Here is a 14,348-nt window from a genome sequence, read left to right on the forward strand (position 1 = left end):
ATGGTGGACTCTCCATCCTTGGAGGTTTTTATGGGCCAGCTTGACAAAGCCCTAGCTGGAGTGATGTAGTTGGGGATGGCCCTGCTTTGAGCAGAGGGGCGGGCTCAATGACCAACCCAAATTTTCTATGATAATATATAATTTAACTCCATCAGCACAACACAGGTCTATACAGATAGACAGATATAGTTATCTCTAGATCTAGATAGATAGATACAGACAGACAGATAATACATATTAGACAGACAGACAGATGGATGATAGGTGTTTCCAGGGCAACAACAGCTCTTCCCCACCGGTGACCCCCTCTCCCCGGCCCTCTGCTGGGAAGCGCAGCGCCAGGGCTGGCCCGGCGGAGGCGGCGCCGCGCTTGCCGTAGTTTCCATCCGTGCAGACGTGCAATCCGGACATGGGAGGTCACAAGACCGCTGCTTTTTTTAATTTTTTCTCGGCATCTGGCGAGACAGGCGGGGGCTCGTCCCTGCCCCGCCCCTTCACCAAGGCTTTAAATAGCGGCTTTGAGTCATAAGCCTCTACAGCGTGTGGCATCGACCCTAGGGAGGGTCTGCAGCAAGGACCGGCCCAGCCAGCGCAGCGCAGCGCATCGCATCGCGGAGGAGGAGCAGGGAGCAGGCTCGGATCGCTTCAGGCCCATGGACCGCCCGAAGGTAAGGGCAGCGCGGGGGGCTCCCCCACCGTCTTCTTGCCCCACCTGGGGCAGCCGCGATCGCCTTCAGAGAGTCGCGGGGTTTTGCACGCCCAGCCCAGCCCCGCCGGCGGGGATAGTCCGGCGCCGGGGCTGGGGGCGAGGTGCTGAGTGGCCCGGGGATGCAGAGGCTTTGCTGTGGTCCAGGGGAAGCTCTTGCACCGAAATCAGCCCCAGCCACACAAGGTGGAGGAAGGCGGTGGGATCTCCATCCTTGGAGGGTTTTTTATTTCTAGGTAGACAAAGCCTTGGCTGGGATGATCTAGATGGGGATGGTCCTGCTATGAGCAAACGGTGGGGCTAGATGTGACCTCCCCTTCCCATCCGAATGGTTTATGATGCCGGGATGACTCTGAAAAAGTGGTACCCTGGATTGGGGTCGGGGGAGGGTGTGTAGGGAGGGGTTTCTGTACGGTTGTTGCAAGTCATGGCATTTGTTTGCACCTGGTGGGGGCCTGGCTTTCCAGATTGTCCTTGCCTTGGCATCTTGTTACTTGGCACGAGATGTGCTTTGCTGGCTGAGCAATTGCTGTTTGGGCCGGGGTGGGCTGAGATGACGGTGTGCTCGTGATAGTGAAAGGACAGTGGCTCTCACTGGGGTCCCCTCACCTGCAAAAACCAAGTCATCCTCCAGTCTGAACAGATCAGGGTAGGCAGGATCTCCCCCTTTTTTGCTGCCAGAGAGCTCGTGAGCCTTTGTCAGCATCTCTGTGGACCTGCAACTACACATGTTGTGTCTGCTGATGATGGAGTGAAATGATTCACAGTGCGTGCTCCGGAGCATTAAAGATAAAGAGGGAGCAAGGGAGAGGCACGGAAAGAGACAGGGAGGGAGGAAATGCGACAGCCAACAGAGCTGTTGGATCCTGATGCTCATTCAAGGATACCTGGGGGTTATTTTGTGGCATAAATAACCCAGTAGCCATCAGCAGGCACAGCCGGGGCTTTGGCTACTGCTCCCTAAGGTAGCAGAGGAAAAGGGGAGGGAGGGAGCTGGCAGCCAGCATCCCGGCCAAGGTCATTTAGAGGAGAGTAAAGGAGCTGCCCAGCAACAAGTGGCACTCTTCTGGAATTGTGGGCTGTAAGATGGGAAAGGAGCTGATAGGAAATGGCTCCCCTGATAACACACATGCAGGTGGACCTTGGTGATGCTGCAGAGGGGTGGGGGTTGTGCTTTGAATTCTCCACCCTAACCCCAGACACACCCTTAGGGTATGTGGATCCCACCCTGGTCTTTCTGAGCTATGTGGGTGCCTTCTGGGGAGGCTCCACCGGGAGTAGGGAGCCCTGCTTACTTCAGGGCATGGGTGGCACTGTATTGTGTAATGAAATGAGAGATGGGATGTGTATAGATTAGAAAAGGCAGATGGCATGGAAGAGGGTGGAGAACACCAGGGACCTGTGCCCACTGTGGCTCCCATTCATGTGGATAAAGTATGCCCTCCTGTGCCTTGGGGAACAGGAGACCTGAACTAGACAGGGAGGGAACCACGACATGACAAAGCCCTTAGTGTGGTTATGGAATGAAAAATGGGAGATTTCGACTTTGTTTCCAGCCCCATATACCTTTAAAGATGTGGTATCTTGGTCTGTCTGTTCTCAGTTCCGTATCTGTAAAATGGAGGTAGTGATAGTTCCTACATCATTGGGGTGGTTACAGGCTAAAGCGGTTAATACTTGTGAGGCAGCCATGTCCAAACCAGTGCCATTTGGAGTCTGGTGCAGCATACAAGCTTCTGACCAGCCCTGGACTTGGCTTTCTTAGTCTTTCTATGACAGTGCAGGGGGGACAGCTCTGAATTTGCAGCATTTGCAATCTCAAGGATGACTGAGGCTGGGTATGGACTGGAAGGAGGTATCACAACAGGCCTCTGCAGTAGTCCAAGTCATCACAGTGCATCACCAGTCCTCTGTGGTGAAAGCAGAGCCCAGCAGCTCCCCTTGTCAATACCTTTGGAGGAGTCCCAACCCCTACTGAGTGTGAGCCAGGAGGGGGTGTTGAGGGTAGATCTTCTTAGTAGAGCCAACCCTAAGTGCTCAAAAATCCCACATCAGTGCCACGCCCCCCCCCCCACACACAAATCACAAGATTGGCTTGAGGAAAACCATTTTTTTTTTTTTTTTTGCATTTCTGATTTGCTTCTTGACTTTGAGCCTTTAGCATTACCATGGGTCAGGTTTTCAAGCTTTTCTTTGTAGCTTGAGGGCTTGGAAACTCGGTTTATTATTTTATTGAAATTGGAGATTCATTTGACTCCTGTAGAGGAGGCTTGAAGAACAAATACCAAGTATTGTGAGACTCTTAAATTGGCAGATTGGCCCCTGGCCTGCAATACAGAAGTCTGCCACCATCAGCGCCCTGGTGCAGGGCGGCTGGGCCCCGCATTGGGAAGAAGGATGCAGGTCTTTATGGCAGTACAGAGCACCAATCCCTTTGGACTGGATTCCACTCTCATTCAGCTGCAACTGAGATGCACTGACACAGATATCCAAGGCTCCAGTCACCTGGCATGGGAAGCTTTATGAAAGATTATACCTTAGTCACATGCCAAGAGGCAAAATCTACTTCTCATTAAAGCAGATAAGCCAACTATAACAGCCACTCACTAGCACAGCTTCTCAAAGAGACACAGATAGATGATGGAGGTCAGGGGAAGCACACACAGGAGAGGACCTTTCTTCCTTGTATCGGACATCAGTAATAATCTCTGAATCTCAGATAGGTTCCTGATCACCCATTCCCCTTTTTTGGTCTGAAATTCTTTCTTCAGTGACTTGTTCAGGTGCCCACTGGGTGCTTGTTGCTTCTTTTTCTATGTGTGCATTTGGATGATACTTGCTGGCACAGTGTATCCTCAAGACAGACAAGTGTGGCTGCCTTCCTTGGTTTTGTTTAGATATATTTTCTTTTCTTCTGGGAAGGCCAACCCAGGGAAAAGGCCGTATCATATGGCTTCTGTGGAGGAGTATAGCTGTTACTTCACAGGTTCCTGGCTGATTCTGCTTGACTTCAGACCCCATGTAACCAGGATGCGTGATACATGGTTTTCGGCAAGAGAATCCAGTTACATGGCCATGGGTCAGTATGCAGAAGGCTTCAAGAGCTAGCATTACCTCCATCATGTTCCCAGCCCCTCTTGGCCTCCAGTGAATAGAACTGGGTGAAATGTAATGGACTAGTGGTTTATTCACTGAAAAATTCAACTGAGTCAACTGAGTCTATCTGTAAATTTGTGTCAGATTTGAAAAATAGCTCTGTCCCCCCAAAAATAAAAAAAACAAAAGAATATATTTTTTGAAAAAGTTGAAAATACTTTTGTTCTGACAATGAACAATTGTATATTGTTTTGAGAATAGTTTCATCTTATGATTGACCTAAATTATTTTTTAAGAGGAAACCTGATAATGAAATGATTTTGCGTCGGTTTCTCTATCCAGCTTAGCAAACCAAAATTAACTATTCACATACCTCTACAGAGGAATAAGGGATATAGCATACGCCTACACTGAAGCATGCCTGAACAAACTTACCTTAAACAAATTTACCTTGTTTTGGTAACAATAGTAGTGAAGACACTGCAAGAGGGACTTAATCAAGGGCATCCCATCCCAGTAGGTACCCTGGGTCCTGGACGGGCTTATACAGCTCTATCCTGAACCCTATTATGCTGTGACTGATGTTATCAGTGGCCAGCTAGCTAGGTTAAAAGTAGCTTGGATACATCTACATGGTGCAGGGTAGTCACAATGATTAATTGTAGTGTGGATATCTGGAGCAGATAGAACCATACCTTCCTGCACACCTCTGCAGGCTGTTGGCCTGGTTTAGGAGGAGCTCCAAGCTAGGACTGCTGTTTGTACAGTTTGGATGGAAAACAGGACTGAATGGGTTAAATTAAAGATTTCTCTTCTCCCTCTTTCTTCAGCTAACAGGATCCCTTATCTATGCTGTTTCCATTGCCGCAATTGGATCGCTCCAGTTTGGCTACAACACTGGAGTCATCAATGCTCCTGAGAAGGTGAGAGAGCATGAGCCAGCTGGGCTTTTGAGGCTTCTGAGCAGACTTACTTGCCTCCACAGGAACCGCTCTTGTCTTGGAAAACTGCCGTGTTCAGGCAGGGGGGAGAGTTATCCTAACCCCTGAGGGTGCAAAAGTGAAGGGGAGTGTGGAAAAGGGCAGTGATGTAGTGACAGAGGTGCACGAGGGTCCATCAGGGTCCAGTGTTTGGATAGCTAGCGTTTCCTATCTGAAGTACAGAAGAAGAGAGGGGTTCAGAGGGACCATTCCCTTACTGGGAAGATGGAAAGGGAGAGAAAGAAGAGATATCTTTGCATTTCTGTGGGGAGGCGACCATTTTGCCCTTTCTGACCACAGTGTTGAAGGTAGTGTGGGAGAGGTGAATTGGGCATCTCGCGGGGAGGGAGTGCTAGTCTTTCTGCACTGGGTGTGGAGGCAGTGCGAGTGTAGAAAGGGTCACAGTTCTGTTCTGATAGGGAATTTTGAAAGTTCACCACTTTCTTTTAGCAGAATTGGAAGGACAGGATCCTTGTCCCTTCTAGGTGAAGAGAGTGCATGAGTCCAACCCATTTGAAGAGTTTTCTTTGGGAAAGCATTGCCACCAAGTGGGCTGATGCTAGCTGGTCCTACATTCTGGCTTTCCCATTTTCTTGGGAAAGCACGCCTATCAAGTGATGTGTCGGTCCTGCCCGTCTGCTGTCCTTTTAACCCACAGCAGCCTCCTCATAGTCAGGGCTTGAGGCACATGGGGAAAAGGAAGGATGACTGGCTGCTCTGACTCAAGAGAGCAGCCCAGGATGGTGGAGGGGGTGAGGGAGACAACTTGTCCCACAGAAAGAGTTGAGAGAGGGCTGGGAAGGAAATTCTCAGATTTCATCTGAGAGCTCTTCCTTCCATCTGTAAAGCTTTAATGCTCAGCCCCTTATACACTTCATACCAGTGCCATAGCAACAAAGTTTGGTGCCTGGGGCAAAGCCTGCAATTGGAGCCCGCCTTCACCCTTTGCACAGATCTGGGGGGGGCAGGTTGTGGGGGGGAGAGACACACATGCCCCCCCCGTCTGCCCAGGAGCCACCCTTTCTCCATCCCTGCACCCCCTCCAAATGAGCCACTTGCAATTCTGTGTTGTCCCCCCCCCTCACCCCACTATGGCACTACTTCATAAGTTTTTGTTTCTAATCTTTTAATAATGAAGGTCTAAAAAGTGAAAAATGTCTTTTATGTATGTATATCAGTGTATGTATGCATGTATCTATTTAACCAGTTAGCTATCTTCACTTAAAAGCAGAAGGGGAGCTTAGTTCTGAGACTTTACTGGGGAAAGTCCCACAGAATCATTTTGACTTTATACCAAAAAAACCAAGAAATGAGAAATGAAAAAAAAACCTTGTGATTCTCTTTCCCGTAACTGATATGTAAAACTCCTCCTAGTATTTGCGTCACTGCACACCACATCCCCTCCCCTCCCGGAGTACATGTCATAGCTGCAGATTGGGGGAGAGGGGGAGGGAGTAAAGTGGGGGCAGGGGGGCAGGCATACGCTCTCAAGCTGGCCTCCTGCTGCCATCTGCTGGGGGCCGAGTTATATGAGGTTAACTCCTCCTCTTTTCCACCCCCACAGCTCTCCTTAAACAGAGAGCATCCAAAAAACGAGCAGCAAGAAAAGCCTCATGACGTCATCTGCCCCCTCCCTGAAGACAAGGGCAGGGCTGTTCCTAACAGCACTGCTGCTTTTCAGAGCCTTATTCAGTGGGATTTCCACCAGGTCACCTGGGAAAATGATTCCACTGTCTCGTATAACCCTGCTGCCAGGATCCCTCCCCCACTTCTCTGCTTTGCTGTTATTCCCGTTTTTTCTCATTCTGGCCAACTAATCCCCTCCCCTCCACTATAACATACTGTTTTTATAAACCCTCTGGGCATGGGTGGAGGAATTAGTCTCGCCAATCCAGTCACATCCTGCCCAAGCCTGTTTCTGCCGGAGAGTCAGTCTCTCTTCTTACTGCTGTTCTCTGAATTTCTCTTCCTCTGAACTGCTAATTCCTTTTTAGCTGCATTGATCCACTCAAGCTTCTGTGCCTCTGTGTCTCCAGGCTATCCTCATTTCCTGGCTCTGAGATAAAAGAACCCCTGACCCAACAGAGGCATATTATTAATGTAGCTCACCATCTTCTATTATAGATTATTCAGGAGTTCTTCAACCAGACATTGTCAGTTCGGAGAGGGATCCCAACCTCTGATGAGCTCCTCACATCACTGTGGTCCCTTTCTGTGGCCATCTTCTCTGTAGGAGGAATGATCGGCTCCTTCTCCGTTGGCCTTTTCGTCAACCGATTCGGCAGGTGCGTCGGGAAGGAAGGGGTTTGAGTTGCTGGGAGGTTTGCCCTTTTGCTTTAGGATACTGAGACAAGGAGAGGAGATTGCTTCTCTCCCAGATTCTGGACCAGTAGATTGGGAGGGAGGGAGAGATGGGACCAGTTCCTCCATGGGTGAGAGTGAAACACAAGAGGCAGAAATTGGCAGAAGGACAAGGTTGAGAGGAAGGCTGAGTGGGGGAGGATATCCTGGGATGGGTTTCTGGGTCTACAGCTCCTTCCCAGAACTACCCAGCACTAACTCCATATCCTTTACCTCGGCAGGAGGAACTCCATGCTAGGGGTGAACATCCTGGCCCTGGTGGGAGGAATCCTCATGGGCTTCTCCAAGCTGGCAGGTGCAGTAGAGATGCTAATCATAGGCCGCTTCATCATTGGCATCTTCTGTGGGCTCTGCACTGGCTTTGTGCCCATGTACATCAGTGAAGTCTCACCCACTGCCTTCCGTGGTGCTTTCGGCACTCTGAACCAGCTGGGTATTGTGGTGGGCATCCTGGTGGCACAGGTAAGGTTGACACTGCTTTTTACACAGGCTAGTGGGAAGGGTGCAGAGCAAGGAGGGGCTTATATGCTGTTCGCTTGCTGTCATCAGAGGAGTTAAGGAGTCATGGCCCTTTTTTCAGCAGGAGAAAAGGGTGGGTTGCATACCATGGTAGCTTCAGACAGGAGCCAAGGCACTTGGGGTCCAGGGAGATCCACCAATTTCAGAGGTCCCAGGAACTGGTCAGGATCTGACTATGAGATATAGCTAAGCTATGGAAGTAGGCGATTCAGGGCCTCCAGGGACACAGGTGGTTAGGAATGAGGGTGACCACTTTGTTTCAGGGATCACTCCATGAAAAACAGAGGATGAAGGGGAAAAAAGGGAATTTTTGACCTAAGGAAATCATCCTAATAGCTATTCTTGTTCTTCCTGTTTGCTACACCAGATCTTTGGCTTGAACCAGATCATGGGGACCAAAACACTCTGGCCACTGCTTTTGGGGTTCACCATCATCCCAGCCATCTTGCAGTGTGTGGCTCTGCTATTCTGCCCAGAGAGTCCCCGTTTCCTGCTGATCAACAAAATGGAAGACGACAAAGCAGAAGCAGGTAAGGACCAGCCTCTGCATGGGATCACAGAACAGCTTGGGGCCTGCCTCACCCATGCTCCCAGGCCACACAACCCAGGCAGGATGAGAGACTAGGATAGACATTAGCACTGAGTGTCCTGATCCTCTGAGATCACTAGATCTGCCCTTCCCTATATCCCCAACCTGCCCCAGGTCCAGAAAGCATGAAAGACCTGATCTGAATCTCTTTCATAGTCTCAAAGAGCATTAAGATTTAAGGAGCACTGAATTTAGTACTGGTGATCCTAAATAGCCCCAAAGTAAGGGGTTGAATACAAGTGGGAATAGATCACAAGGCTGCAGCACAAGAGGCCTAGATAACTATACATCTGGCCAGGGCATTAGCTATATTTCTACAGTGCCCCTAGGGCATCTGACCCTAAGCTAGATAGGTGGCCGAATCAAGGAACTGAGCCTTCTTCTCAGCATCCTAGAGCACTTGCCCATCACAAGGTCTGTCTTCCCAGTGCTCCCTCTGCAAGGCAACTGGGAGACCAGGGTTGGGTGCAGAACTTAAGGCCTCTTTACTGCAGCCAGGTGAGCCAATGAGGCCCCAGTTTTAATATTTTGGTTTTCTCCCCCAAGTTCTCCAGAAGCTCCGTGGCACATTGGACGTCAGCCAAGACATCCAAGAGATGAAGGATGAGAGTGCCAAGATGTCTCAGGAAAAGAAGGTGACGGTGCCAGAGCTCTTCCGGTCTCCGAGCTACCGCCAGGCCATCATTGTTGCCATTGTGCTTCAACTCTCCCAGCAGCTCTCAGGCATCAATGCTGTAAGTGAGCTTCATTTTTCATTTCCTGGGCTCAGTTCTCTTTTACTGCACTTGAGTGGCTCTCATTGACAGTTGCTAACATACTGGCCCCCTGAGTTTTTCACTCCCCATCTTGAACTGAGGCCACTTTTTTGTGATACTGCCTGCCAAAAATTGCTCCCTGGAACATTCAGCTGCTCCACTACTTCCTCAGGCATGGATGGCATATCCTATAGCTCAGCTGCCATGGAAGCAGAAACTTAGGAGTATGTGAGATCAATCAAATGTTCTGTGGCCTCAAAAACTGGTCAGACACTGACTGTGCTCCAGGTGATCTGTGAAAGTGGGCTGCCCAGAACCTCAGAAGAGATGGGTACCGAGGAACAAAGGGTGACAATCTCATTTGAGGGGGCACTCAATGAAAAACAGGAGACAAAGGGTGAGGCACCTCCCTATGGCAGTTTTCAGGGCAAAATGTTATATCCCATATCACAGTGTGTGATCCCTCGCACAAGTATGGACTGGAAAATATCATTTTATCTAGTCAAACATGTCATAATAGCTCTTTGTTGAACGTACCAAGCATCAAGCACGACAATAAGGGATATCACAATTTAGATACAAGAATGCTAACCATATCCAACTGCTTCTTTTGCTTCCAGGTGTTTTATTATTCCACTGGGATTTTTGAAAAAGCTGGTATCACTCAGCCAGTTTATGCCACCATTGGTGCCGGGATTGTGAACACTGTCTTCACTGTTGTTTCGGTAAGCAGCACTGGGGATCGTGGTGAAGGATTTACATGATGGGTGGCTTTGGGAGAAAAGGTTGGCATCAAGTGACACGGGGCCAGTTTTATCTCTTCATTCAGAGTGTGCCTAAGGGTGTGCTACACCATGATTAGCAAAGGAAAAAAAACACACAGAGGTGATTGGGAGAGAAGAAAGGAAAGGAAGGCTGGAAAGAGCATAGAGTGCAAGAGGGAGAAAAGGGAAATAAAGGTGAAGGAATGCAAGTGGGTAGGAGGCAAGAGACAGAGGAAGGAGAAAGGAAGGAAAAGTAAAAGAATGAAGAGCAAGAGCTTGGAGAAATGTTGTCCTGTGACCCCACACATTTAATTCAGGGTGCGGATGATCACAGAGGTACTAGAGGGTTGGGGGCAGAAGGCAGACAGGGGCCCTTGGGACAGGATAGGGTGACAGACTAACTGCATCATGATACAGAGAACACCTTCAGGTGCTGCCTTGATATTCAGTGTTTTTTTTCTCTTCTGTTGCCACATCTTTCAGCTGTTCCTGGTTGAGCGTGCAGGGCGCAGGACCCTCCATCTAGTCGGCTTGGGTGGCATGGCTGTTTGCGCAGCCATCATGACCATTGCTTTGGCACTGAAGGTGAGTCATTGGCATCCAAATTTTGCTGTTGTTTGGGATAGTGACAGAATAGAGATGTTGAAAGGATTGTAGATGTCTCAGGGGAAATGGTGGGGTGGGGGTGGGGCAAAGGCAAAGGAAGGGATGTCTTCATGGGAGGCACCTGGAATTCAGGGTGAGCAGGGAGGCAAAGGATCTTCAAGGCAAAGGGAGGAGAATCTCCAGCAGAGGTCAGTCAGGGGATCATATAGTTCAGAGACTGTACTGCACCATGGAGAATATGGGGACATTAGGAGCTTTTGATTCTGCTGTTTGCCTGTTGAGTAACAGCTGCTTCTGTTTCCTTCTCTTGCAGGACATCGTGACCTGGATTGGGTACATCAGCATTGTGGCTATCTTTGGCTTTGTGGCTCTTTTTGAAATTGGCCCTGGCCCCATCCCCTGGTTTATTGTGGCTGAACTCTTCAGTCAGGGCCCACGTCCAGCAGCCATGGCAGTGGCTGGTTGCTCCAACTGGACCTCCAATTTCCTGGTGGGGATGCTCTTCCCTTATGCTGAGGTAAGGTCACTCTCTGGAAATCATCGGTGATGATCTGGTCACTAACTAGTCCATGTCAGCAGAGTACTGCAGCTTCCCAAAGCCTTTGCTTTCACTTGCCTTTTGGCTGAGACAATGCCATGAGTTTAGGCAATCCCTTTAGAAGCTTCAGTTTTTGTCAGCCAAAATAGCATTAAAGGTTCAGAAGGATGCCTTAAGAAAGGTGCAAATACTAGAGCTTTCTCTTGACAAAAGCAAGGTTAAAAGTAAATAAATCTGTGTTTCAGAGAGGTTGTCATCATTCTGAACTGCAGAGAACAGCACCTTCATTTTAGCTTTACAGGTTTTTTTCCAAATTATAATTCTTTCCTCTTCTGTCCTCCTTGCAGAAACTGTGCGGTCCCTATGTCTTCCTCATCTTCCTTGTTTTTCTGGTTATCTTCTTTGTCTTCACATTCTTCAAAGTCCCAGAGACCAAGGGCAGGACTTTTGAAGACATCTCCAGGGGCTTTGAAGGGCGGCCAGAAGAAGTTAGACCCACATCACCTGTGGAAAAAAGCCCCATGGTGGAACTGAACAGCATACAGCCTGCTAAGGAAGTTTTCTAAGATATTTCACACCCTTCCTTGACCCATTTTTCATCCTTAAAGGGGTAGGCAGAGAGTCCTTAAAGGAATGGGCTGATGGATACATCAGGAGAATATCTGGGACAATTTTTTAACTGCTGCTATTTTATTCTCCTCTTCCCACTCCCACCAACCCTGTTTCTGCCAAACCTTGCAGTCGGTTAGCAAGTCCCATGTGGGGAGGATCTCACCCACTTTCAACACTGGAAGGTACCAGGCGCTACAGCAAAAATAACCTCATCTTCACCTGCCTTGCATCTAAGGAGACCAGAGAAGAGAGGGCAATATTTTTGCCTCTCTCACCTTTAATTGCTACTAGGAATTAACCTATTTATGCACATAGCAATCACTTAATTTTTGGAACTGATTATTTTTGTATAGTGAGGTAAAACAACCAAACAAGTCCCCTGTTCCTTCCCACTTCTATTCCACTGCGTGTATACATGTGCATGGTGTTACACTGGAACGTAACAAACTTACCAAAATGCAAAAAGCCATCACATTGTATTGTTTGTCCAGTGAACATGACTCTCAGCCTCAGGAAAAGGGGACCAAGTTACGAGAGTATTTTTTTCTTTTTTTTTTGTACAAATTGTCTGAGATATAATATGACCTGAATTTTATTTATTGGTGTGTCACTTTGTTTGTAAATATTTATTTTTTTAACATAAAGATGATAAAGTGGAAGATGCTGGAGATAAATAAGATAACTCTGCAAAATGATGCTATCGACTTTAAGTGCAATAAAACTGTAATGAGGGAATATGGTACCAAACAGGATGCATGAAAGGAAGCTGATTATACATGTTACCTTTAAAAGTAATTTCTGTCCTCCAAACAGAAATACGAAGACTTGAGTACTCGTGAGATTGAGCATGTAGCTGTGTTGGTGTGTGTTTTCTGTATCCACCAAAGTTCTTATGTCCTCTGGAACTTTTTTGGTGGCTGTATTTAATTATTGTCATAAGTATTACTTGAAAATTGTGGCATTGCAGCAAAAGGGCATTGTTACTTGATGCTATTTTCAGTCACTGGTAGCTGTTGTGGAGGAAGAGTGAGGATGGTGGTGATTTTAAGGCAGAAGATGGTTCTTATCACCTTCTCTATTTTTCTTTTCTGACTGTACAGAATGTCTGAAAGAGATAGATGGTAATTTAAAGAGATGTAAGGATAAAAACGTATTTTCCCAAGCTGTATTTTCTTATAAATTTTTCTTACAAAATGTAGAGAAAGGTTAAGACTTCTGAATGCCAGGAGTAGTCCTTTGAGATGTGTTGGTAGGTGTCCATTAGGATGCAAATGTAGGAAAAGAAACCAAAGCTACTGAAACTTGATAGGTAGAATGAAAATTGTAGTTGTCCTTAGTTCATTAGATATAGGGTACATTTTTCCGGGCCAACCCTTCTAGAGGATCCATGGAATACTGTAATGTACTGGCTCGGTGTGTGTGTGTTTGTGTACTACTGCCTTTTATTAGATGAGGAATGCCAGACACTTGCTATTTATTAGTTAATTATGGTCTCTTCCCTTGCCTCCTAGTTGCCAGAGGATTTAAAAGATACTATAAGCTTTACCTCTGCTGAAAAGTAATACTTTAGTTTAGTAGGGCAAGACATAGAGCATACAATGTGTTTGAAATGGAGGTCAGAAATCTTGGTTTCACAAATGGGAGTGCTCAGTCGGGAATGGGGAGGAGATCCAATACGGTCAGGTCTATCTGTACTCTGTCAATACTCCGTCAACATCAGCATATGGAAAGATGCAAATCCAAACTCCAGATACCAATACCTTTGCAGTTGTTGGATGGAAACAAGCTTTTGACCTGAAATCAGTGGCTTGGCTCCAACCCTGTACCAAAACTTGAACCACGTAGCTCAGTTTCATATAACTGGCACAAGGGGAGTCCTCAGAGTTAATATACCTGGCAAAACATGTCTGGCTCAGGGAAAAAGTCATGGTGGAGAGCACACCTCAGTTTTCCCCAGAACGCTCAAAGGGACGGTCAAAACAGTCCCCTACCATGCATCCTCCAGGTTTTCTTTTTCTAGTATGAGTCTTGTATGACTCAAGCAACAGAGCCTTCGCCATTGCCCACATGACAAAATTGCAAAATCCAGTAAATTTTTCTCTGCTGAGAAATATTTCCTGTCTTTTAGTCTGAAAAACTTCTCTTTGCTCAATTAATTAATGTTACTCCCTTCCCTTTAGACTTCCCTTTGGACTTCCCTTTAGACTTCCTCTTCTACTTTAGTAATTATGTCCTGGGGTTATTGCACGCAGTTATATCTCCCCTCTTTCATATTTTGACTTAATTATGCTCTTCCCTCCAAACTCCAACCATTTGTGGAAGAACAGTCCATAGAGATGTAAGTCTGTATCTGAAGAAAGGAAATTTCCCTGAAGTTGAACACCAGAGCATTCCATCCCAAGTGTAAGGGTATCTATGTGTTGCCTTGGACCGAAATGTATGTCTCTCTTAATCTGAGACTTTCTTTTTCTTAGTGTCTGCATTGTGAATATTTTCAATGGGTTTTATATGCTTATTATTAATACATAATTATGTTACATGTTTTTAAAATAAAAATGCGTGGATAAAATTTCTGCTTCTGTTTCTTACCCTCATTTTCCTCAGTCCAGACATAACAGCCCTCCTGCTGTCCCTGTCCTGTGCTCCCCACACAGCTCTGCCAGCATCCTTTGCTCCTGCCTTGCAGTTCCCTGACCACCTACCATTGCTGTTTTAAAGTTTCCACATCATTCTGGTTTTTTGTAGACAGTAGTGCTGTGTCTTTCAGTACTAGCACTTCGATTTTCTAGGAATGATCTTCCCTGTCTCTCATCCTCCTCTTT

General features: G+C 47.2%; 1 protein-coding gene across 1 annotated transcript; it reads left to right on the plus strand.

Moving 5' to 3' along the window:
* The first annotated feature begins 395 nt into the window (after positions 1-395).
* Positions 396-14,095, plus strand: SLC2A3 (solute carrier family 2 member 3). The gene is made up of 10 exons (XM_090043963.1): positions 396-668; positions 4,633-4,725; positions 6,907-7,067; positions 7,365-7,605; positions 8,030-8,192; positions 8,798-8,985; positions 9,627-9,731; positions 10,254-10,355; positions 10,690-10,893; positions 11,262-14,095. The coding sequence occupies exons 1-10, from the start codon at positions 654-656 to the stop codon at positions 11,478-11,480; spliced, it is 1,491 nt and encodes a 496-aa protein (XP_089900089.1). The 5' UTR covers positions 396-653; the 3' UTR covers positions 11,481-14,095.
* Positions 14,096-14,348: the final 253 nt, after the last annotated feature.

Source organism: Crocodylus siamensis, chromosome 4 (assembly GCF_052110815.1).
Source record: "Crocodylus siamensis isolate JL-2025a chromosome 4, ASM5211081v1, whole genome shotgun sequence".
Lineage (NCBI taxonomy): Eukaryota > Metazoa > Chordata > Crocodylia > Crocodylidae > Crocodylus > Crocodylus siamensis.

Bases quoted from the DNA above. Each gene is read 5' to 3' on its own strand.
- SLC2A3 (XM_090043963.1), top strand. The intron at 8,986-9,626 runs GTAAGTGAGCTT...TTTTGCTTCCAG, and splicing joins AGCTCTCAGGCATCAATGCT to GTGTTTTATTATTCCACTGG. The intron at 10,894-11,261 runs GTAAGGTCACTC...TCCTCCTTGCAG, and splicing joins TGCTCTTCCCTTATGCTGAG to AAACTGTGCGGTCCCTATGT.